The following is a 24,701-nucleotide window of genomic DNA, read 5'->3' as shown; positions in this document are numbered from 1 at the left end:
GTTGCTTCCCAAGTTTCCTCTCAGCCTCAAAAGCCTTTAGTTGTACTCTTTCCGAGGGCTGGGGCTGTCTTCCTCTGGTCTTTTCCCATAGCACCTAGAATGGAGAGCTCTACGCCAATTAGGAAACCCTGGTGGCGTAATGGTTAAGTGCTGCAGCTACTAACCAAAGGGTTGGCAGTTTGAATCTGCCAGGCGCTCCCTGGAAACTCTATGGGGCAGTTCTACTCTGTCCTAGAGGGTCGCTATAAGTTGGAATCGACTCGACGGCACTGGGTTTGGTTTGGTTTTGGTATGCCAATTAAGCTCCCAGTAAATGTGTTTCACCAAGTGTAATGAGTAGGTTAGCCTTTGGCACAAAAGAAAATAAGGATGCACACTGATTTATAGCATCCAGGACAGACTGTTTCAGCTGCTGATCTCCTTTTGTTTATTAGGAAAAGAGTTGGTGTTTATCATTCCTCTTAGCAAAAGGAGGAAGAAAATGCATTTAAACATTTAAATGTTTCTGTGTATATACTGACGTACTTCATGGTTAGATCATGATGACTAGTTGAGCAGAGCTATTAGGACGAACTTCATTTTGATCATCATCTGCCCTCTTCTCTCCACATACCGGCTCCTTTGCCTAAATTCAGCCAGTGTGATGCTCATCCTTGTTTCCTTCTTCGTCATCCTTCCTTCCCCTTCCTCTAAATTAATTTCCAATTATGTTGGCTTTTCGTTGCTTCGTGTCCTCTCTGTAACATGTGTTCTCTACCTCCACCTTACTCCCAGCCCGTATCACCGCACACCTGCATTAGCACCACGCCACCATGTTGCCTAATTCATCTTCGCAGCAGGCTGCTTTTGGGTACTTCAATTGCGCTTCTTAAAGGCACAGTAATGGCTTCTTAAGGAGCCCTGGTGGGACAGTGGTTAAGCACAGTTTTGCTCTGTCCTATAGGGTCACTGTGAATTTTTTTACACAGTAATAGGTCTTTAATGGCTTCTTGGACAAAGCCAATTTACAGTGGCCTAACCCTGGTGGCGTAGTGGTTAAGTGCTACAGCTGCTAACCAAAAGGTCAGCAATTCAAACCACGAGGTACTCCTTGGAAGCTCTATGGGGCAGCTCTACTCTGTCCTATAGGGTCGCTATGAGTTGGAATCGACTCGACGGCAACAGGTTTGGTTTGTTTTTTTAACCAAACATGAGTTTATTCCTCCTCTCCCACCCCGCCACCCCATCACAAGTCTGGTGAGAGGCAGCAGTCTGAGGCTGGCAGGGCTGCTGCAGCTCTGCAGAGCATCAGAAGCCCGGAGGCTTTTTCTCCTTCTGCACAGTCATTCTAGTGGGTGCTTGTCACACCCTGGCTGTTCCACCTCCAGCACTGAGTCCAAGTCCCCGGGCAGGGCTGAGAGCAAAGTGTGCTGGTTGAGGGTGTCTTCCTCTTAAAGAGCTTTCTCAGAGGCCCTGCCCAACACTTCTCATTGTCCAGAATAGGGTCACATGCCCTCCCAACATTTTTTTTTTTTAGCTGACACATTGCCAATGTGATCAAAATCAGAGAGCAAGTGTTCATCTTCCTTGGGATCTTGGACCCATCTGTGCCATCGCTGGCCGTACAGTAGGTGCTCATGAACTGCTTCATAATTAGCTTTTTAATATGATATATTTTTACTGGGGCAGGTTTTCACGGAAAGCCAGCTAGCATAGTATTTATTATGACCTCTGTAAATACCATTTAAAATTCTGGAATTGCTTTCTCTCTCTCCAACCATTTTACCTTTATTGTGACCTCAGTTTTGTCACCCCCTCAGTGGCTCCTTTGTCTATCAGTCCCCAGCTGCCTGTCCCTCTCCGCTTTCCCCTCCATCATTCCATCCATATTCTCCGTGGTGCCCGGGCTGCAAGAATTACTGGAGAAAAATGGCTACACGGTGCCATAGGCGTCACTGCAGGTCTACACCACAGTCTTTGAGTTGGCCCTGGTATGATCATTCTGCTCCATCAGGGTGAGGTTTTTCTTGTTGTTTAAACCTCTTCTGTTCTGTTTTTTTTTTTTTTTTTTTAACTGCTAACCCTATCTTATTCCATCTTTACAGAGAAACTAGAGGCTGAGCAGAACTACCACTGAAGGGTCTCTCCTCTTTACCTTAAGGAACCTGCTTCCTTAGGGGAGACCTTCCATCAGGACCTCCTGTTGTTCCAGGGATCTACTCTCGAGGGTCTTCTGAGACCTAATTTATCTCCTCAGCTTCTGCTTCTCTACTGGCTTCTTCCTTTCATGTTGGGGAGATGCTAAAGTTTTCCCCATGAAAAAATAAATAAGTATGAAGCAGTTAATGAACACCCACTACGTGCCCAGCATTGGTACAGATAAATAGCCTGTCTTTGCCCCCGTTTCCTCTGTGGCCCTTTGCTGATACCATCTTTTCCTTCACTACTCAACTTCATCTCTTTTCTATTCATCCAGCCACCATGGCCTGGCACCCTTATCCACCGTGCCCCAAACTATATGCACAGAGTTTGAGCACCTACTTGCTAGATCCAGTGGCCTTTTGGCCTTCGTTGCTTTTGATCGTATTCTCCTCCTCTTCCTGAGATCCTTTCTGTGCTGTGACACTGCTGCACCCTCTCCCCACCCCAGCTTCCCCATTTCAGTGTCCTCTCCTGGTCCTTTTCCACAGAGTTGTTTCCCAAAGTTCTGCTCCAGCTGCCTTCTCTCTAAATGCTCTTCTGGGGTGATCTCATCTCTTCCAGTGACTTCAATGCTTTTCTCATATGTGTATCTTTGTCTATCTAGATCTTTCTTTTGAGGTCCCAGATTGTCTCTGATTGTCTTCTGTAAATCATCACATGACACCTCAAACTTACCATGTTCCAAACTAAACTCATCAACAATACCTTTCTTCTTCTCATTTCTACTCCCCCCCTCCTCTTTCTCTTACAAACACACACACACACACACACACACACACACACACGTGCATGCATACAGGAGCCCTCTTTGCCATGAGTTTGCTCCTAGGTGGGCATTGCAGAGACTTTGCAGACCTCTTTCAGCCCCTGTTCCTCAGCAGCCCCTACTTCCTTGGATGGCCTAACCTTGTTGATTCTAACTCAGATACATTTCTTGGTTCTGCCCCTTTCATTTCCACTGCTGCTTTCATGGCTCACTGCCCTGGTGTTACAACAGTTAAGAGCTTGACTGCTAACTAAAAGGTCAGCAGTTTGAATGTACCAGCTGCTCCTTGGAAACCCTATGGGGCAGTTCTACTCTGTCCTATAGGGTTGCTGTGAGTCAGGATTGACTCGACATCAGTGGGTTTGGTTTTGCTTACTCTAAGCCCTTGGTCCATTCTATACACCTTATTTCTGGCCTGCCCCAAGTTTGGCCTTACGCCTCACCCCAGCCCCCTATAACCTTCCAAAAGCTCTGATATGATGATGTCACTTCATGGAAACCAGAGTTTGACTGATAGAGAAGTCCAAACCCAACCAACACCTGTAGATCACCTTCCATGGGTAGGCACCATACCAACCCTTAGGTTACAAAGAGAAAGAAGTTATCATCTCTGCACTTGATAGTTTCTCAGAGTGTGGCTGGGCTGGGCAGGGAGTTGAAGATAATCACACTGACATACGGTTATGGTGGTAAGAACTTTAGGTGCTTAGTGGAGGGAGAACCAAAGCTGGGTCGGGGGAGAGGATGAACAACTTTGAGAAGAAGCTGATGTTTTAGACTCTCAGTGACTTGGCCCAGCCTGTGCTGCCCTCCAGCCTGATTTCCCACTCCTGCCCGCGTGCCCAGGCTTGGACGGCACTGGACCATTTGCCATTGCCAAGCTAAGTATAGCCTTTTTTATGCCTCCACAGCTCTGTTCATATCACTCCTCATCCTCAAATGCCATTTCCTTATCCTAGCTGTGGTGCGTCCTGTTCATCTATCAAGGCCAGCTGAATTACCACCCTTCTAGGACACCGTTTTTACTCTTGTGATCAGTTCCCCATGGTACTTGCTCTTTCACCCTCTGTGGCACTTGTAGCCTTGGCCTTGCATTTGAATGGCTTGTGTGTATTAGATGAAAAACTACTTGAGACCAGGGATTGTGCCTTAGTCACCGGTAGATTTTCCTGGCCTCTGGCACGGTGCGTATCCTGTGGCTTCTCCTCAGGAGGCGTTTGGTGGACGATGATGTCTGAATATCCCAGGGAACTGGATTTTGTAGGGCTTGTCTTCGCATGTGTAGACACAAACTCACACTTATCCAGTTGTGACCCTGGGAGTTCTCAGATGCTTGTGTTTGTTCTTCTTTCCAAACCAGTGTTTAGAAAGAGCCATGAAGTTTGCCTTTGAAGAGTTCCACCTCTGGTACCAGTTTGCCCTGTCACTGATGGCTGCTGGAAAAGTGAGTCCTCCTTTGTAATGTGTAGTTCTCTATGTCGTGGTTAATGTCATTGCATTTCATGGGATGGAAAATTGTGGTCATGTAAGCCAACTATTTTAAACTGTCCCATGGCCATTTCTAAATGAACAGTCAAGTAAATCAACTAGCCATTTTAATTATTTGGGAGCCAACATGGTCATATGTTGAGAAGAAAAATTCTGTTGAATTTGCGTTTTTATAGCCATCATAGCCTTGTCACGTGCCAAGGACATGGCTTAAATCTTCACACTGACCCCTTCATTGGAGAGCTTGTTCCTGGAGAGGGAGATCTGTTGGTTATATTTTGTAGTCAGTTATATTAGATGGTATATGATATTGGTATATGTTATTGGTAGAAAATATGGGCCATGGAACCCCACCCTGGATGTGGATCCTGGTACTGCCCTCACAGTTGTATGACCCAGGGCAAGTTACTTAGTATCTCAGTTTCTTCTTCTGTAAGAGCAGTGATAATAGAACTTACTTTGTAGAATTGTTGTCAAGTAAATGAGACACTAATGCATAAGGTACTTCGAGTGGTACCCACCACATAGCACACCTTTCAATAAAGGCAGTAACTGTGGTTTTTCTTGTTCATTTGGGCCATTTAGTGACTCTGCCATTTAGTGAATTGTTAGATCTGATATTTCTTAGGCTAAGTGGAGTCAAAATTTCAGTATAGTATGTTTTAAATTGAATGTTTTATTTTTTATGATAACATAAGCCTTGAGTACCTTTTTTATTTTCTTCTTCTTGTTATTATCTTTATACTGGCTACACAAGTAGGGAATAAAATTAGAGCAAAGCCAGAGAAGCGCTCCCACTTGTTTTAACCATGGGACACTCTCCTGTCACTTGGGGGTCCCAAGCTCTGGCTATGGCTCTTCCCAGGCCTCTGGTTGGGCTCAAAGTTGGAAAACTGCATTACAAGGGCATCCTAACCAAAACCCTTCTGGGAAGGCGTTAGTGTTTGGTTCTATCAAAATGTTTGAGTTTTCACAGAGATAATCTTCTCTTGACAAGTCTGCACGTGCCGTGAAGGTGTTGAAAGAGTGTATCCGTCTGAAGCCCGACGATGCCACCATCCCGCTCCTCGCTGCGAAGCTGTGCATGGGCTCCCTTCACTGGGTGAGTAGGGATAGCCTCTCCTCAGCAGGCGCTCAAGGGCAGGGCTGCCTTCGCTGGGTGAGCAGGGATGGCTTCTCTTCAGCAGGTACTGAAGGACAGGTCTTTCTTCATTGGGTGAGCAGGAGTGGCTTCTCCTCAGTAGACACTCAAGGGCAGGGCTCCCTTCACTGGGTGAGCAGAGGTAGCCTTTCCTCAGCAGGCACTCGAGGGCAGGGCTCCCTTCACTGGGTGAATAGAGATGGCTTCTCTTCAGCAGGTACTCAAGGACAGGGCTCCGTTCATTGGGTGAGCAGGAGTGGCTTCTCCTCAGCAGGTACCCAAGGGCAGGGATATAGCAGCCTTTTTCATGTCAAGGCACAAAGAGAAAATGATAGTAATTCATCAGCTAGATAAGGACAAGGCTGTTTAAAGCCACAGGCCCCTGACCTGGGCCACCAGCCTCCTCAGCCCCCTCCACACACTCCAAGGACTGATGGAAATCAGTCTGTTTTAGGTTACTCTGGGTTTTTCTTTTTCACGGGAGTGTGCACTGATAAGATAGAGCTGGAATCCTTACTCAGACACATCTTGCTTTATGCAGGCAATGTAGAACTAAAAAGGTAGATGTCACTAAATTATTTGTTCCTAGCAGAGCCCTGGTTTCTCCATAAAGCAAAGAGTCACCCACTGCGTTAGCTCATGTACATATCCATCTTTCTTCATCATTGAAGAACCCAAATAGTTCCTCCTTCCTCTTTCTTCATATAGGGTTTCTTATTTAAATATTCTTATTCAGACTTGAACTTGGCAATAGCCTGATTTTGGACAATTCTAGTACCTCAAAAAGATATTGATGGAGCAGAAAATATTCAACGTAGGCTTGTTGCTGATGGTGGCATAGGTGATTGCCACACAGGATGGGGTTTTAATTTCTTCTCTTTAACTTCATCTCAAGACTAATGATAAGAAGGATTTGCTCAAAGGACCGAAATTCCTTACTCAAGTTTTGTACCATTGTGGTCCTTGCTGCTTATTTTTTTCAATACATTCTTACCCAGCAAGACAAAGGGAAGCCTTGTGAAGAAAGTGTTCCACTACTGTTGAATTTTTCTTGGGGAAATGTAGAAGAAAAAAAGACATTTTCAAAGAGCAGGCTCTCACCTGAAGGACATAGCTGTGCCAGCATTGTGTGGTTCACATTGCTCCGAGGGGTAGGCCTGACAGTTGGGTGTTGCATGACCAGGGAACAGTACAGCAAGCTCTGGGAGTGGGTGGCTGAGTGGACTGGACCTTTCAGTTTGAAAATGCCAGCTTCCAGCTGTGACTCTGCTGCCCTGCTTCCATCTATGGCATTATTTGTCACTGTAACATACCGATCTCTACTGCCTAAAATAAACATGACATGTTTTTTTGTGACGGGAGGAACAAATCTTTTCTGTGTACATTTGTTATTTTTATTATTAAAATTTCCAAACACTACCAAAGTAAAGAGCATAATCAACTCCCATGGACTATCACTTAGCTTCAATATCATGAACATTTTGCCATTCTTTGAAGGAACAGATCTTATTATTTTTTTCCCTTTAATGAATTGTGCAAAAGGTCTTGTTGTGGGCGTAGTTTACAGGTGCATATTTTCTCACTGAAATCTGCTGGTGCGAGGTCCATGTGTTGTGTATTGTAAAAAAAAAAAAAAAATAGACGGAGTTTTGCAATTTTTAACAGCTTGTAGAAAAAGAATTCAAGCCTAAATAGATGCTTTTTGACGTGAAGGGAAAGAAAAAAAAAAGGAAAGACCCAAACACAAAACATTCTAAAGACTTTATTCTTCAGAAATTTATATAATTCAGCTTCTGAATACCTGACACAACCTCATTAGAGAACCAATCAGTAAAGAGTAAAGTTGAGAAAGATAGCACCCTACCCGGTATGCAAGTGACTTTGGAAAAGAAGGCAGATAAGCCATAAGGAAAACTACAAAGAAAGCAAGGTGGGCCGCCTCAGGATTGTTAGAGAGGCTCGACAGAGAAAACAGTAACCAGGGTGGAACTGAAAGATCTGGGACATATTTTGAAGGTGACTCATCAGAAATGCATTTTGGCAGCAGGTGCTCATGGGAGCTCATGATGGAAATTCTGCGGGTTGTTGTTGCTTTTAACTTGTCTCATTTTTCAGTTGGAAGAGGCCGAAAAGTTTGCCAAAACTGTCGTCGATGTGGGAGAGAAAACGTCCGAGTTCAAGGCCAAAGGCTACTTAGCTCTGGGGCTCACGTACAGTCTGCAGGCCACTGATGGTGAGAGCAGTCCCACCCCAAGGGCAGCTGCCGGGCCACCGGGCTGGCCTGCCTGACCAGGTCTCCACAGGGAGCATACATGGGGTCATTCTGTTGTGTCATCCTCTGGGCCCCCATGGCTGCTGTCCTGTCTGTTTGAACTGATAGGAGAATGGGAGGGAAAGGTGGTAGGCCCTGGACCAGGGCTTCCTGGGCCCTGTTCACAGGTGCATTAGGCTGGCGGTGCCCAGGGTGCACAGGGCGGGCAGAGCACATCTGCTGGGAGGGCGAGACGAGCAGGGCTTTCAGAGATAATCCACCTGACCCAGCCTCATGCCTGCCCAGCCCCTGTCCCCTCCCAGCATTTGACCTGGGCTGTTGTGAAAAGAGGTATTGGGTCTTAGACATAGGAAGGTAGAATTCAGGGCCAACCGCTTCCAGGAAGCTTCTCCTGGCTGGTCAGGAACTGCCCCTTCTCCGTTCATACATTCTAATTCTCAGATATGTACACATCCAGTGCAGGCCATACTTGGAATGTTGCATGTACTTAGAGTTTGGGCAGAGGGACTTCTGGGTAAAACAATAATGCTTTATATACTTAATGAAATTTTCAATGGTATGCTTACAGAAAGTATAGGTTGAGAAATTATTTTCTCGAACTCTTACTATTATTCTTTTAACATTTTATTGTGAAATAGAGCACAAATGTACTCCTTGTGTTCACATCATGATTATTAAAGGTCCTGGCCATTGCCTCATGTGAATTAAACTGGCTCGTTCGTGGCATCAAGCTGGGGCCTCAGCCCAGAGTCATAGCTTCTCAGTGCCGGGAGGAACTCTGAAGGCCATCTAACCCAACATCCTGGAGCTTGAATCCCTTTATACCATCCTCGTCCAGCCAGTCTTTACCACGAGTGACATGCCTATGCCTGGGAGGACAGATGTGCCTCTCTGAATTCTCAGCTGTTCCCCCCTGCCGCCTTAATGGCCCTCATATGCATGCAGATACCAAGAGTGACCATCCAGCTCCCACTCTTCCTCTTTCACTGTTCCGCAGTATGTCTGGCAGGCGTGAGGGCCCCAGGGGCGGACTGGGCTTCCTTTCCTGTCTTCTGCAGTGCCTGGCTCAGGGCTGGTTTAAAACCAATTGAATGTATCATTTCTGTGATGGGTTTTGTGGTTGTCAAAAGCTTGCTGATCTCCCATGCCACTGACTAATTGGACCCTTTTCTTAGCTTCTCTGCGAGGGAAGCAGGAGGTCCTGCAGAGAAGGGCGCTTCTCGCATTTCAGAGGTGAGTGGGCGTTCAGCTTTCCATCCGGCTGTACGTAATGACACCAAAGGATGACAAGTATAAAAAGAAGAGATATTTATAAAGATGATGTAAACCAGTGCTTTACCCCGGGAGTCTTTCATCCTGAGCACCGAACATACAGTATTAAAACTTGCTGCGTCACTTGTTGCTGTGTGAATCTGCATTCTTAGTCTGCTTAGCCATTTGGGCACGTTTTATTCATTCCTGATAAAGTGTTTTCAGTCCTAAGAAGACAGAGACTTTGTATGTCCAGGGAGACAATTCCCTTATTACAGATGTTTGTCATCTTGAAAAGGGACCATTATTTTCTAGCTTTTTTTTTTTTTTTTAAATATGTCATCCTGCAGATAATATTAGGGAATGAAAAAGCTAGCTTTTAGGCCAGCTTCTGAAAGACAATGGCAGGACAGCAAGCCTCAGCGAGGCCCAGGGCCCCCACCCCTGCCACGCTCCCTAGTGACTTTCGTGAAGTTAGGAGAACTCCTTAGAGTTAGGGATAAAATGCTTGAGGGTTCTTTCGAATCCCTTATTTAATTTCATCCTCTCCCCACACCAGTGAGGAAGACAGGACAAGTAGTACATTCATTGCAGGTAAAGGACTGGAGCTCAGGAGTTAAAGGAATTGCCAGCGCCACCTAGATACTGAGGTCAGAGTAGAATCCAGGTCTCCTGACTCTAACCTAGTTTTTTTGTACCTACTGTACTAAGGGAGGAAACCCTGGTGGCGTAGTGGTTAAGTGCTACGGCTGCTAACCAAGAGGTTGGCAGTTTGAATCCACCAGGCATTCCTTGGAAACTCTATGAGGCAGTTCTATTCTATCCTGTAGGGTTGCTATGAGTTGGAATTGGCTTGACAGCAATGGGTTTTTATACTACAGTGCTCTAATTTTGTTCTTATTACAGGTATGATAAACCACTGAAATGAAATCATTGCCTGAAACCATGGCCCCATGATGTGAAATCTAGAATTGGTATTGATTCTGTCACTTTAAATACAGCTGAGTTACACTGATTTCTTAGAATTGTGTTAGAAACTTAATTGCTCACATGAAAATTTCATGAGGACCTCTTAATACCCAGTAACCTTTGTTAAAATCCGGTCCTTAGAACTGGCGTTGCCTACAGACTTGCCATAGCATATGTGTTCCTTGTTCCATGAAGTTGCTGTCGCTTGGTTTCAGTTACTCTGAAACCCTTCAGGCTTGTTTCTTCCCATTTCCTAGCAGGCTGGCTGGTGGTGTCTTCACTTCGCCAGTCCCAGGCAAGTTTAATGACAAAAAGCCCCAGTGGACATCTGCAAACAGATCTCCTGTCTCTTTGCTAAACTTTTGTTGATGTTCTTCACCACGGAGTGTGGAAAGCATTTCCATTTCAAATGATTTGAAGTTTTAAATTCTTCAGTCCTAGTTTGTAAAACCCACACGTGGGTGCCTAAGAAAGTGGTCATTACGTCTGTTTCCCTTTTCTTAAATCAGCACATCACACTGGCTCTCTAAAAACAGCCATGGTGGTGGTCTGCCTTGAGCCGCCAGAATTCATAACTCCGTGTTATATAACACCTGTTCCATTGGCCTCAATTCTTTTTGTCCCTTTTTGGCTTAGGTTTTTAACTCAAAGAAATTTTTAAAATACTAGTTCACATGGGAGTAAAGAGGAATAAAAGCCCACTAACCTAACTGATTATATTGGGGTAGGCTAACCTAAATTAGACAGATTGACACAGTGGCTGCAAAAATGGGCTCAAGCATAGCAACGATTGTGAGGATGGCTCAAGACCAGGCAGTGTTTCATTCTGTGGTACATAGGGTCGCTATGAGTCGAAACTGACTTGACAGCACCTAACAGCAACAACCTAGATTGATATTTGTGTGAAGTATAGAATATTTTTCTAGAGTAACATTGTTTTGTTTCAAACACACATTGACTGGGACTGTTCTACTGCATTGTAGTTACCTTAATACAACTCTTAAATGGAAAGGTTTTAAGTAGATAAGAATGATTTTAGCACATTTTAAATGTAACTGAATATTTTGAAACCACTTGGAAGACCACTTAAAAAGTACTTGGAGAATTCTACTTTGTATTTTAAATCTTCCCCTTGCAGTTCTGTTTACACTGCGTTTTTATTGAAAAAAACAAAAATAAGACAATGGAACTCCATCATGGATTCAGGAAGATGGTTTTAAAGACATCCCAGTTATGTGGCTGCATCTTAATAATGAGAATCATGGCCATTCATATGCTCGTAAGCTCAGCCCAGGCACTAAACCGGTTTGTTTGCCCTGTATAAAAGTATCAAACCGAAAACCAAACCCATTGCCGTCATGTCGATTCTGACTCGTTGGGCCACCACAGGACAGAGTAGAACTGCCCAGTAGGATTCCCAAGGCTGAAATCTTTAAGACTGACCCATCTTTCTCCAGTGGAGTGGCTGGTGGGTAGTGAAGAAAAGCATAATGTTGTTGGCCAAGCTTTCTGAAGATGCTGAATTGATCTGAGTTGCTGCTACTGTGGGCTTTCACGTCCTCCAGAGGAAAGCCAGCCAGAAAAGAGGGAGGGCATGTTTCAGTGAATTGCCCCATAGCGTGTAGAGGCGGCTGGCTGAGGGCGAGGCCTGGGCTGCTCCATGAGGAGAAGTGGCATAGTGACATGTGTTTGTCACAGAGCAAGGTACAGGGGCAGAAGCCTACTTTATGTTCTGTCTCCCTTCTAACTTGAGTTTGAGTGTGATATATTTTATGTGTATAGGGTGGCGACCATCCCAGTTTGTCAGGGTCTGAGCAGTTTTCTGGGACGTGGGACTTTCAGTGCTGAAACCAGGAGAGTTCTGGGCAAACCAGGGCATGTTGGTCACTCTTTGTGTTTATAACTCGTGGGACGTTCCTGAGTAATAGATTTAACATAAATTTTGTTCTTGATTTATGTACTCTAATCCTATGTCGGAAACCCTGGTAGCATAGCGGTTAAGTGCTACGACTGCTAACTAAAAAGTCAGCAGTTTGAATCCACCAGGCGCTCCTTGGAAACTCTGTGGGGCAATTCTAACTCTGTCCTATAGGGTTGCTATGAGTCGGAATCGACTCCATGGCAATGGGTTTTTGGGTTTTGGGTAATTCCGTGTCTAGTGTAATCAAGGCTGAAGGGGAGTTCAAGGAGAAATGGCAAAACAAAGCAGCAGGGTGATATGGGAGAGAGACCAGACCTTGGATTCACACGTCCTCCACTCTCCTTCTGTCTCTGCCTCTTTTACTGGGCATTCTTGAACAAGACAGTTAATAATAGATGCTTCTAAATTGTAGTTGTTATTATTATAAAGTATGTGCCTGATTGTCCAGGGTCAAAATTGATCAGCCTGCTCTAAGGTCTTGGTTCGGCTTTAGAGGATGTCGGAACTGAAGTCTAGAACACTGGGGCCGACCTCAAAACATCCTGGGTTCTGGTTGAGTTGATCTCAAGGCCCACCCCAGGCTCTCCACCAGAGCCTGGCTTGCCTCTCTCAGGGCATGTGCCCACACCACTGTAACGACCACTTGGAGTCTCCCTCTGGGTGGGCAGTCCTGAAGGGCAGGCACTTGTCTGATTCCTCTCTAGGCACCCAGAGGCTGGCATAGGGCCTGGCACCCCACTTGTTGTTGTTGTGTGCCATTGAGTTATCTCTGACTCATACCCTATAGGCACTGCATAGTGTTGTGGATGGATGGGCAGCCTAGGTGGTCCAGCAGTCTGACTAGTCTTTCTTTCCTCATGGAAGAGAAATTGAATTAATGGATGCGGACATGCTTTGATGAGGGAAGTCCTTTGTAAACGTCTCTGTGGTGGCGTTTTTAGGTCTCTGAGCTTCTCTTAGCAGCCTGGCCAGATGCTCCTGTATGGAAATGAAGTTGATGGGGCTGTTTTAGATGCATGCGCAGTGTCCAGCAGGCTTGCAGTTTTCCAGAACGCTTACATCTTTCCTCTCACCTGCATTGCCTGGTTTTTTCTGTTGAGCAGGGTGGCAGTAGGCAGAGCCTTGGGGCTTTGTCACAGGGAACTGAACTGCTACAGCCATTCTGCCTAACGTCGCAAGACTTCCCACGTCCACGTGAAGTCAACACCCGGCACTTTTTCTTGTTTTCCTTGACATTCTCTTCGTTTCTTCTTTCATAGGCTGAAGTGGTCAGTTTAACTCATCAGCTAAATTACCAAAATGAAAATTTTTAAAATGCCTGCATTTAAGTTGTGCCTCCTTAGAAATTTGGCAGTAGAGTATCCATTACTGGCTAAGTTGGAAATTCTTCAGAGTCCTTTCAGATATTGCCCTAATGCACCCGAAATGCCTAGGTTTCTAGCACTTCTGGTTGTTTCTTTCACGGCTCTATGTCCAACCGTTAATAATCATTTCATGAGGCCAGGGCAGGGCCTTTGGCTGGAACCCTCTTTATCCACATCCGGAATTTACCAGATCATTGCCAGCTTCTCACTTGGTTGGTGTTGGGTAGAGGGAACCATGATTTAATTTAATTTGTGAAAAAAACTGATCTGGGCTGAGAAAATTATTGCTCTGAGAAATTCTTTTCATGGGCTGTGGAAACCCGACTATTAATTACAAAAGAAGATGAGATAAATAATTCTAAATAATTTGAAGTCTCTTCATAATTAATTTCTTATTCATTTTTCGTAGATAATTGGGAGAGACATAAACCATGACATTCTAATGTTATATTTTATGAACACTAAAGAAAAAATTCTTTGATTACAAGTGCATAGAAAACTAACACTTGTAAAATAGCAATAAGTGGAGCGTACTGAGTAGACCCTTGGTAGAAATAAGGCATTTAAAAGAGCCACACAAGCAAATATTTGACCTTAGCCTCTTGAACTGAGGTGGTATAAGTCCAAGGCTGTGTCAAAGGCAAGCGTACTATGAAGATTCTCCAGGAATGGGAGATGAGGTGCTTTGATCTTAAGATCAAAGGAAGGACAGAGACTAACCCCTGCTTTACCCTGTCCTACACATGGAATTATAGCCCATATTTGCCACACAGTGTTCTGAATGAGTAGACATAGCACCTTTGCTGGATGGCAGACACCTAGGAGCCTCTTTGGCTCTTTTCCCACAGCAGATGGACAGCTGAGTTAGAAGCCTTGTTACTGGAGAGAAACATCCTTGGCATGTTTGCCACCATTGAATCCATAATGACTTGGTTTTCTTTTTTATCTTGGATTTATTTTCTGCCAGGAGAAGACCCTCCTCTAATCACAGACTGTTGACAGAATAACACAAAGTTTGTTCACTTGCAGGTCCCACTCTTTGTAATTAGTATGCACCATGCTGCCTTTTAAAGAAAGTGAAAGTTTGTTTTGCTCTTCCCCCCAGACTGTGAGACACAGAATTGTCTTGTACCTAGTCACATTTTGGATTGCTCATGGTGAAACACAGGTGACCCCCACATGAAAGCAAAAAGTCCTCATTGTGATCAATTAGGACACCAGCATAGCCTCTTCCTGTCCTGTGTCAAAGTCCAGTTAATAAAATTAAACCTGGTGTCTTACTACAGAGTTTTATAAATCATTGTTATATGGGCTAAATTTATAAACTACGCAGAACTTAGTAGAAACTTCAGAAGACTGAATGAGTATCTTTCTTTTCCCCCCTATCGTTCTCAAAAAACAAAACCTCGTTTTATGAACAAAGCTGGGTCTTTGATTTTCATATGGTTTCTCTGTAATCCAAAAATTTGGATGAAGCAGCATTAAGGCCAAGCCAAAACTTAACCAAAGCAGCCGTCAGCTTGCCAAGGACACACATGGCTTCCCTGTGCACCAGCGTGATGCGGGGCCTCTCCCACCAGCCACAGGAGGAGTCTAATGGGAGGCTAGTTCTCAGGGCCTGTGGATTCTTCACCTCCAAGCTCCCCAGCACTCCTCAACGCCTAGCATCATTGGCTGCCATTTTAGACACCTGACAAAACAAACATGCTACTATGTAATACCTATGTGCAGTGGTAAGGGGAAAAATACTTTTACATTCCTCAGTGAACAGAGGTACAACAGTTGGTCTCGATTCACTTAGAGCAACAGAGGAAGAAAGAGAGTCAGGAATAGGAGGAGGAGGAAATGGAATGTGTGGCTAATTGCCTCCATGAACAACTGCCTCTTTTGCCATGAGACCAGAAGAACTGGATGGTGCCTGGCTACCATTACTGAGCATTTTGATCAAAGAGTCTGTAGAAGAATCCTGATCAAAAGGGGGGAAAATGCACAACATAATTTCAAATTCTCATGGACTCCAGACTTTCTAAAGCCATTGAGGCTGGAAGAACACGTAAAACTATTGCCCAGAGATAATCTTTAAACCTTTAACTTTAAACCAAAAATATCCCCTGAAATCTTCTTAAAACCAAACAATGTTGTTGTTGTTAGGTTTTGTGGAGTTGGTTCCGACTTACAGCGACCCTGTGTACAACAGAATGAAACACTGCCTGGTCCTCAGCCATCCTCACAATTGTTATGCTTGAGCCCATTGTTGTAGCCACTGTGTCAGTCCATCTCATTAAAGGTCTTCTTCTCTTTTGCTGAATTTCTACCAAGCATGATGTCCTTCTCCAGGGACTGGTCCCTTCTGATAACATGTCCAAAGTATATGAAACATAGTCTCGCCATCCTTGCTTCTAAGGTGCATTCTGGTTATACTTCTTCTAAGACAGATCTGTTCATACTTTTGGCATGTTATGATATATTTAATATTCCTTGTTAACACCACAATTCACAATTCAAAGGCATGAATTCTTTTTAATAATTTTTATTGTGCTTTAAGTGAAAGTTTACAAATCAAGTCAGTCTCTCACACAAAAACCCATATGCACCTTGCTACACACTTCCAATTACTCTCCCCCTAATGAGACTTTTTTTTTTTTTTTAATGAGACAGCCTGCTCTCTCCCTCCACTCTCTCTTTTCGTGTCCGTTTCACCAGCTTCTAACCCCCTCCACCCTCTCATCTCCCCTCCAGGCAGGAGATGCCAACATAGTCTCTAGTGTCCACCTGATCCAAGAAGCTCACTCCTCACTAGCATCCCTCTCCAACCCATTGTCCAGTTCAATCCATGTCTGAAGAGTTGGCTTCGGGAATGGTTCCTGTCCTGGGCCAACAGGAGGTCTGGGGGCCATGACCACCAGGGTCCTTCTAGTCTCGGTCAGACCATTAAGCCTAGTCTTATGAGTATTTGGGGTCTGCATCCCACTGTTCTCCTGCTCCCTCAGGGGTTCTCTGTTGTGTTCCCTGTCAGGGCAGTCATCAGTTATAGCCAGGTACCATCTAGTTCTTCTGGTCTCAAGATGATGTAGTCGCTGGTTCATGTGGCCCTTTCTGTCTCTTGGGCTCGTAATCACCTTGTGTCCTTGGTGTTCTTCATTCTCCTTTGATCCAGGTGGGTTGAGACCAATTGATGCATCTTAGATGGCTGCTTGCTAGCATTTAAGACCCCAGACGCCACTCTTCAAAGTAGGATGCAGAATGTTTTCTTAATAGATTTTATTATGCCAATTGACTTAGATGTCCCCTGAAACCATGGTCCCCAGCCCCCTGCCCCTGCTACGCTGGCCTTCGAAGCATTCAGTTTATTCAGGAAACTTCTTTGCTTTTGGTTTAGTCCAATTATGCTGACCTCCCCTGTATTGTGTGCTGTCCTTCCCTTCACCTACAGTAGTTCTTATCTACTATCTAATTAGTAAATACTCCTCTCCCACCCTCTCTCCCTCCTCCTTGCATAACCACAAAAGAATGTTTTCTTCTCAGTTTAAACTATTTCTCAAGTTCTTATAATAGTGGTCTTATACAACATTCGTCCAAAGGCATCAATTCTTAAGTCTTCCTTATTTATCGTCCAGCTTTTGCATGCTTATGAGGTGATTAGCTTAACTGGTAAAGAATGTCTGCCTTGACCATTATGCTTGTTTAAGATCTACCTATATGGGATCAAATTGACAACAGCAACTCGAAAGATTAGATGGCGAACTTAGGGGACAGTGAGTTTATGTTAATGGGGAAGGAACAATTCAGAAAAAGAGGGTGAGAATGGTTGCACAACTCGAAGAATATAATCAGTGTCACTAAATTGAACATATAGAAATTGTTGAATGAGTTCTGCTGTGTATATTCTTACCAATAACAACAAAAATAATTCAAAAAAATAATTAAATTGAATATGTGGTCTTAGTATAAAAATGCAAATGTGCAGACTTGTTTGGTAAGGAAAGTAAGATGGTCTCTCCTGTATGCTAATAACCACAAATGCTTTTTCAGGGCCCACAACCTGTCACCTACAGATCACCAAGCAGCTTTCTACCTGGCTCTGCAGCTTGCCATCTCTAGACAGGTGAGTTCCTTCCGGTGCTGCCACTGAGCTTGGTACATTCTCTTCTGTCTCAGTGCAGTTCCCTAAGCTCCCCACTTTGAGGTGGTAGACCATCTTCCTTCATTTGCTTGAAGCTGAATCGGAACCAGGGGGTCTTCTCGGAGGACGTTGATTCCTCACTGAAGACCCCTGGGGTTTGGTCATTTCCAGCATCATCTATGAAGACACAGGAGTTCCCAGGCTTTGCTTTTGGAAGTTATGCCCACAAATCTGGAGGGCCCAGCCTGTGGTCAGATGGCAGCTTGGGGTGTAGCACGCTGCATATATCCTGAAACCAGCAGTCACCAAGCAGCTTTTGTCACTTGCTAGCAGGAACAGGGTAGGAGTTGCATGGTGGGGATTTAGTCTCTGGTTGTCATAGGGTATCAGTGATTGATAAGAAGATGCCAGCAGACGTAGACAAAAAAGTACCAGCTCTGTTAAAATACACAGAATATAGAAACAATTACACATAGTGGCTACTCGAAGTAAGAGACTCAACAGTATTCTCCTTGAAGAAGGGACAAGCTTCCCTGGCCTCCATCCTCCCACTAAGACAGTTTCCAGAAGCTGCCTTTGCCATTCTCCTACCCTCCCATTGCTCCCAGTTGTCCTGGAGACTCTGGCCACATGCCCGCCTGCCCACCAGGTGCAAGACACTGGTGTTAACCCCAGCACATTCCTGAGCGCTGCCTGGGAGGATGAATCAAAGGTCAGTCCCCAGACACACCATTCCTCTGGCTTTAGGCCTGCATCTGACTTCCTGGTTGCCTGGGAATGGTGCTGAGAAATGGCTCCCTTTGGTGAACTGGGGACGGAGTAAACCAAGATATCTCCCCTGTAAAGGTTCTCTCACCTGGCATGGTGTGACTCAGAGCCAGCCTGATCTAAGCCCATCAAGAACTGCTGCTGGAGCAGACGTGGGCCAATAATTGACCGTCTGGTCTCCGCCCTCCCCCAGGTGGACCCTCACTTGCTCCTTCCTCCATGAAGCCTCCTTCCTGTAGCAGCCTGCATTTCTGCCTCTTGCTCAGCTCTCTTGACCTGTGTCTGTTATTCTCACTACACTTCAGGTTGCATGAGAGCAGGAACCCACTTCTGGCATCATTGTGCTTTACTTTGGCCTGGCATGTGTTGGGCACTCAGTAGTACTTGCTGAATGAATCAAATAGCTTTGAATTCCTTCCACTCAGCCATCCCTTAAAGATATCATTTTGAAACTTGCATCAGTTTGACCCAGCTTTCTCTGGTCATCTCTGTAAGCCAACACCATGAGTATACCCTGCCTTTCAGCCCTCCTGTAATACCAGGTTGAGTGCTGGTCACACAGTGCTATCATCCTGGGAGGGGAAAGGGAATGGAGCCTTGTGGACGCAGCAACAGCCCTGGGGGCACATAGTTTCATGGCCCCAGCCCTCCATGGCTGTTTCCCTGCTGACCAGTGGGGACTGACCAGTGGGGACAGGGTCTGAGGTTTGTGGCCTTCTTATTTTTTAGAGCCAATGCCATTTGCCTAAGGGGAGAGGAGGGACAGGTATCAGAAGATCTAGGGTCATTCTCATCTCTGCCACTCAATAGCTGAGTGACCTTGCTCAAGAAATTTCTCCTTTCTGAACTTCAGCTTTCTCCCCGTAAGTGAAGAGGTGGGCAGTGACAGCAGCGATTCTATGGTTCAAAAGCAGAAAGACTTCACAGCCAGCATTTATGACCTAAATCCAGCAAACACGGAATTTCAGAGAGGAAAGCTAACAGGTATAGGAAGACACAAGTTGGAGCTGCCTGCTAAGGAGTGAGGTTACCAAAGGTTGTGGACAAAGCAAGAGCAGAGAAGATGGTCGAGCACAGAGGCCATGGAAGAGGAGACAGGAAGGGGCCCCTGGGGCGGTTATGTCAAAACACTTCAATCCCAAGCTCTATTTCGAAATCCAGCTTCAGGTTCTAATTCTCCTTAGTTACAGTTAAACCTGCGTGGAATTTACGGTGTTCAAATATCCATTATGTATGCATTTTATCAACCCTGTGCTTAGGTGGGAAACCATGGTGGCGTAGTGGTTAAGTGCTATAGCTGCTAACCAAATGGTCGGCAGTTCGAATCCGCCAGGCGCTCCTTGGAAACTCTATGGGGCAGTTCTACTTTGTCCTATAGGGTCCCTATGAGTTGGAATCGACTCGAAGGCAGTGGGTTTGGTTTTGGTTTCGGTTTGGTGCTTGGATGGTTTTGAAGAAATTCTCAGACAGCTGTTGCATTTTAAAGGTTAAGGCTGTATCTGGTCCTACTTGAATTTGAATATATCTGCTTTGTATGTGGCATTGCAATTTGTTTCTTGGATTGGGTTATTTGGGGGTTGTAGTTTGGAAAGGTGTGGGGGTTTTGTTTGTTTGCATATAGCCTTAATGTCTAATGGCAATCCAGAACAAAGGGTCTTAAAAAGAACCACAGACGTCTGATCATTTGGAAAGCTGTTAAAGATTTTGTAACTTATTAAGCACTTTAATTTCACAGTAATACTTTAAACAATGAGAACAGTTCAGCTAAGGCAGTTTAATTCCACTAAAAACCACTGGCAATTCGTAAATACCTCCATTAAGAGTGAAATTATCTTGAGTGTAATCAAAAGTGGATCCACTTTGTGGAGAAAGAGAAAATGTTTATTTAGAGAGAAATAAAAGATCCTGACATTGGCAGATTTACAGAGAAACAGGGCCTGCTGTATCACTGCATCAGTCAAACCGCCCCTTGAAGAAAGCAGCTGTTTTCTCTTTTGTGGTTAATGTCCTGGGGCGGTCGCAAAGACCTGGCTTAGAGTCTGGATGTGGCGCGGAGTGAAGCAACTCTTGATATTTACAGAAATTTCGGTATCGAACCAGTGGCTTCTTATGTGTATGGGGCTTGCCCTCCTCACCCCTTTTGTAGCATCGCAGTGTGTTTAAAAATTGTTTTTGGTTTTGTTTTAAACCAGATTCCAGAGGCTCTGGGGTATGTCCGCCAAGCTCTGCAACTTCAGGGTGATGATGCCAACTCCCTGCACCTCCTTGCCCTCCTGCTGTCAGCCCAGAAGCATCACCATGACGCCCTGAACATCATTGACATGGCCCTCAGTGAATACCCAGAAAACTTTATGTGAGTGGTCCTGGCCTTTGTTTTCCGTTACTCAAAAGTCATTGAATTTACTTCCTCTCCCCACTGTCTCTCCAATCTGTCTAATTTAAGCCCTTCAGTGCCATCTCTGGGGGTAAATAGTGCAGAATCCTCTTTAGCCGTGTCTTTTCCTGATATTTAGAAACAGACATAGTCTGCTAGGTAACTCTGAAAGTGTTAAAAACCCGACGCTGCCGTGTTGATTCCAGCTCGTGGTGACCCGTGTATTAGAGGGTACGGCCGCGCCATGGGGTTTTCCTGGCTGCCGAAGCGGATCATCGGGACTTTCTTCCATGGTGTCCCTGGGTGGGTTCAAACAGTCCACCTTTAGGTTAATAGTCGAGTGCTTCCCCATTTGCCCCACCCAGGGACCTAACCTAGTATTAAAAAAAATCATCCTTATTTAGTTAAAACACTTTGCTCTTTGCCAGTGTGTTCCCTTTGGGTACTCGGGATGATTTTAGATGGGTTGTGGATGAACGTTTTTATTTCAGTAGTTACACATTTATTTTAACGTACATTAGAAAAAAATATGACTGCATATCAAAGTGTGATCTCATAGAAATTGTTCAGGGAAAGACTAAGAATTTTAAAAATGAGTTGTTTTAAAGTCAATTTAAAGAAAAATGTTAATAATACAGATATACATGGATATGGCAAAAGTTAGGCTGAACGAACTCAAATGACGGTGATTTGGAAAACGTTGCTTTGGGGCTTGTCCTGCATTATTAAGGGCTTTCGCGGGGTCTGGGTGATTATCATGCTTTGTACAACTTTGGTGAAGATATCTGACTCCTTTGTGCCTTAGTTTCATTCTCCAGGAAGTGGAATTCTTTAAATAAATTAATTAATATCCGTACGTATTATCATTATAAACTGCTTGAACTGTCTATTTATCTTCACGTCCTTCCTCTGAGTCACCCAACAATGCCTGTTGGTTAGGCTTTGTTGAGAAGGACATTGTCCTTTGGGCTACTCGGCTACCATTTTATCCTGGGTGGTAGTAGCTTAGTAACCAGTACACAGTGGCCAGAAACAATAAACACTCCATTGCATGCTTGACGATTCTAATTGTCTACGGCGCAGGTTCAGTAATGGAGCGGGGGCGGCCTGGGGAGGGGACGGGGAAGGAATGCAGTAGGTGGCCAGGCTGCTTTTCCTCACTTTCAGAAGTAAGTGCAGCCCGCAAACTTTAAGTGGGTCAGCTTTGGCTTTATTTCTCTACCTCATCACCTCACTCTGGTTTTAATTAGTGCATTTCAGCAGCTCTGCCTTGGAAAATTGGTTCACACATTTCCATGACAAACATTTCTTTGTCTTCAAGTGAAAAGGGCACTTCTCTTCTCCCATCCAGAGAATTCTTGTTATAATCCAGGAAGCCTCTGGCTAGAGATTTCTTCTGTAGGTTCAGCTATTTATGCAGAGGGAATTGAAGAGCTAGGCTGCAGTGTTTTACTTCTGGCAGGTCTCAGACTTGCTCTTTGCACACTGAGTATATTTCTGGATTTTATCCAACGCTATTTTTTTTTTTTTATTCAGCCCGTGGAAGCTCGAAGCGGTTAAGGCACTTTAAAATCTATTCGGTCCTTTACCCACCAGTAAAGTACCACCTGCTGCAATTGAATTTAGTTTCTCTCACCAGTATTTACAAAGCAGTGCCCCCTACTTCCCACCCCCAGCACACACACCTCCCTTAGGAAGTAGGCTCCAGCTTGTGGTTCCTGCTTCGGTAGCCCAGGGTGTCATTGGGATGAAATAACCACACCACACAGTAAGCTGTAAACTGTGGTGGCTCGTATGGTAATGCCTCCAAGTGACAGCAGCTGACAGCCTTTTCAAGTGGTAGAAGTAAGGAACAGCGGTAGAGATATTTGAGGAATGCAAGCCTGTTATTTTAATGTTAATTCATAAGCTCAAAAAAGCGAAGCATATGGCAGGGGGTCTGAGAGCTAGGGATGACTTGTTTGCTTTTGAAATGTTTGTATTCCTTCCTTTGTGGTAGGAAGCTTCTTCCCAAGAATACTTTATTAAAATTTGGGGCCAGATGTAGTCAGGGAATCCCATGGTTTCTTCTCAACCCAGGTAAAGGATTTCAACACCAACTTAAACGAGATTGTGGGCACTTGTCCTGGCTGCCGCGGAGTATGATCTGTTGGTGACAAGCGCAACTCCAGCAGCACTGTAGACTCTCTGAAGCCCAGGAATGCTGTGTGTTTATGGTGTCCTACCTGCCATACCTGCCATAGACTGAGTGTAGCGGAGGTTCCATCAGGTGTGTGGGGCTGTTTCTGGGCTTTCTATTTGGCTCCGTTGGTCAGTCTGCCCATCCCTATTGGTTGCACTCTTTCTTCATTACATAGATCCCTCCCTTTAGCTTGTTCTTTAGAAGTGCCATGGCTATTCTCAGGCCCTTGAACTTTCATATAAATTTGCAGATCAGTTTGTCATGTTCCATTAAAAAAAGTGAGTTGTGATTTTTACTGCAATTACACGCCACCGTTTGGAGAGAATCTACTAGCTCAGTTTGGGGAGAATCGTATGTTTAAACACTGGATTTTCTTATTCGTAGCCATTATATCTCTCTAATCTTTTAGACCTTTAAAAAAATTTTTTCATTAAGTTTTACCATTTTCTTCATAAAGATGTTGCCCATTTTTTACTAGATTTATCCTGTTGCGTTTGGGTGGTGTGGAGTCAGTTCTGACTGATAGCAACCCACATGACAGAGTAGAACTGCCCCATAGGGTTTTCTTGCCTATAATCTTTACAGAAAGCAGATCACCAGGTCCTTCTCCTGTGGTGCAGCAGGTGGGTGTGAACCACCAGCCTTTTGGTTAGCAACCAAGTGTTAACCATCATTGTGCCACCAGGGCTCCTAGATGTATTCCTAGTTACCTGAAAAATTTTCATGCTTTTGTACATAGTATATATAGACAGTGTTTTTTAATCAAATTTACTACCTCTTTGGCGCTAGTGTATAGAAACGTAACTGATTTTTGTACATTCTTCTTAATCCAACAACCCAACTCAACTCTTCTTAATGGTAATAATTCATGTACAGATAATGTTGGATTTTCTGCATAAACAATGACTTCTATCTGAAATAATTAAATTTTTGTTTCTGTATCTCTAATCCTTCAGCTTTTTAAACTTGCCTTACTACAGAAGCAATATTTTCTTTAGTATAAAACCCACTGCCATCCAGTTGATTCCGACTCCTAGGGACCCCACAGGACAGGGTAGAACTGCCCCATAGGGTTTCCTAGGCTGTAATCTGTAGGGAGGAAGACAGCCACGTTTTCTCCTGCAGAGTGGCTGATGGGTTTGAACTGCTGACCTTGTGGTTCGCAGCTGAGCACTTAACGACTGCGCCACCAGGGCAGGGCTCCTTTTCTCAGTGTAATTGAATTAAATTCTTCCAGTGTTTCACCCTTACGAAATATGTTACAGATTTGTTTCTGGATACTATTTACGGAGTCAAGGAAGTTTTCTTCTTCCTGGTTTGCTAAGAATTGTTTGTGTTTTTTAATCATGTCTGAACACTGAAAATTATCAAATGCTTTTTCTGTAGCTGTTAAGATGATTTTATGACTTTACTCCTTTAATCTGTGAATGTTATACTAGTTGGTATTTTTAAATGTTTAACCAACCTTGAATTCTTGGATTAAGCCCAACTTGTTCCTGATATATTATCTTTTTTTATGAATTCAGTTTGCTAATTTTTTTAAGACTTTGAATTTATGTTCATGTGTGAAATAGGACTGTACTATTTCCTTCTCATTATGTCTTTAGATTTTGGTATCAAGGTTAGATTAGCCTCATAAAGTTCTTTTTGTGTGTTTTGGTTGGAATCATTTGTGTATGTTTGGAATTATGCATTCGTAGAATAATAAATTTTGGAAGAACTGGCATGTAAAACCATCTGGGGTTGGTCTTTGTGGAAAGACTTCTGATACTTTTCAAAAATGATTATAGAACTTATTTGATTAATCTATATATAATATAGATGTAATATATGTTATATGTGTGTGTGTATATAGGGGTAGCGTAGTGGTTTAGTGCTACAGCTGCTAACCAAAGGGTCGG

The 24,701-nt window shown here is 44.2% G+C and overlaps 1 protein-coding gene across 22 annotated transcripts in view; it reads left to right on the top strand.

The window, feature by feature from the left end:
* TTC7B (tetratricopeptide repeat domain 7B) overlaps window positions 1-24,701 on the top strand; it is a 312,659-nt gene that overhangs the window by 176,189 nt on the left and 111,769 nt on the right. For all 22 annotated transcript variants that reach the window (XR_010323215.1, XR_010323214.1, XR_010323213.1 and 19 more), the window contains 6 exons: window positions 4,308-4,391; window positions 5,433-5,537; window positions 7,692-7,809; window positions 9,024-9,081; window positions 17,386-17,458; window positions 20,437-20,597. Coding sequence is in view for 18 of the 22 variants with exons in the window: in XM_023546494.2 (XP_023402262.1) it covers window positions 4,308-4,391; window positions 5,433-5,537; window positions 7,692-7,809; window positions 9,024-9,081; window positions 17,386-17,458; window positions 20,437-20,597 (599 nt within the window). In the remaining 4 variants the exon portion in view is untranslated. The remainder of the gene's footprint in view (window positions 1-4,307; window positions 4,392-5,432; window positions 5,538-7,691; window positions 7,810-9,023; window positions 9,082-17,385; window positions 17,459-20,436; window positions 20,598-24,701) is intronic.

Source organism: Loxodonta africana, chromosome 10, assembly GCF_030014295.1.
Source record: "Loxodonta africana isolate mLoxAfr1 chromosome 10, mLoxAfr1.hap2, whole genome shotgun sequence".
NCBI lineage: Eukaryota > Metazoa > Chordata > Mammalia > Proboscidea > Elephantidae > Loxodonta > Loxodonta africana.
The sequence above is the reverse complement of the archived record's forward strand: the minus strand, read 5'-3'. Positions and strand labels throughout refer to the sequence as shown.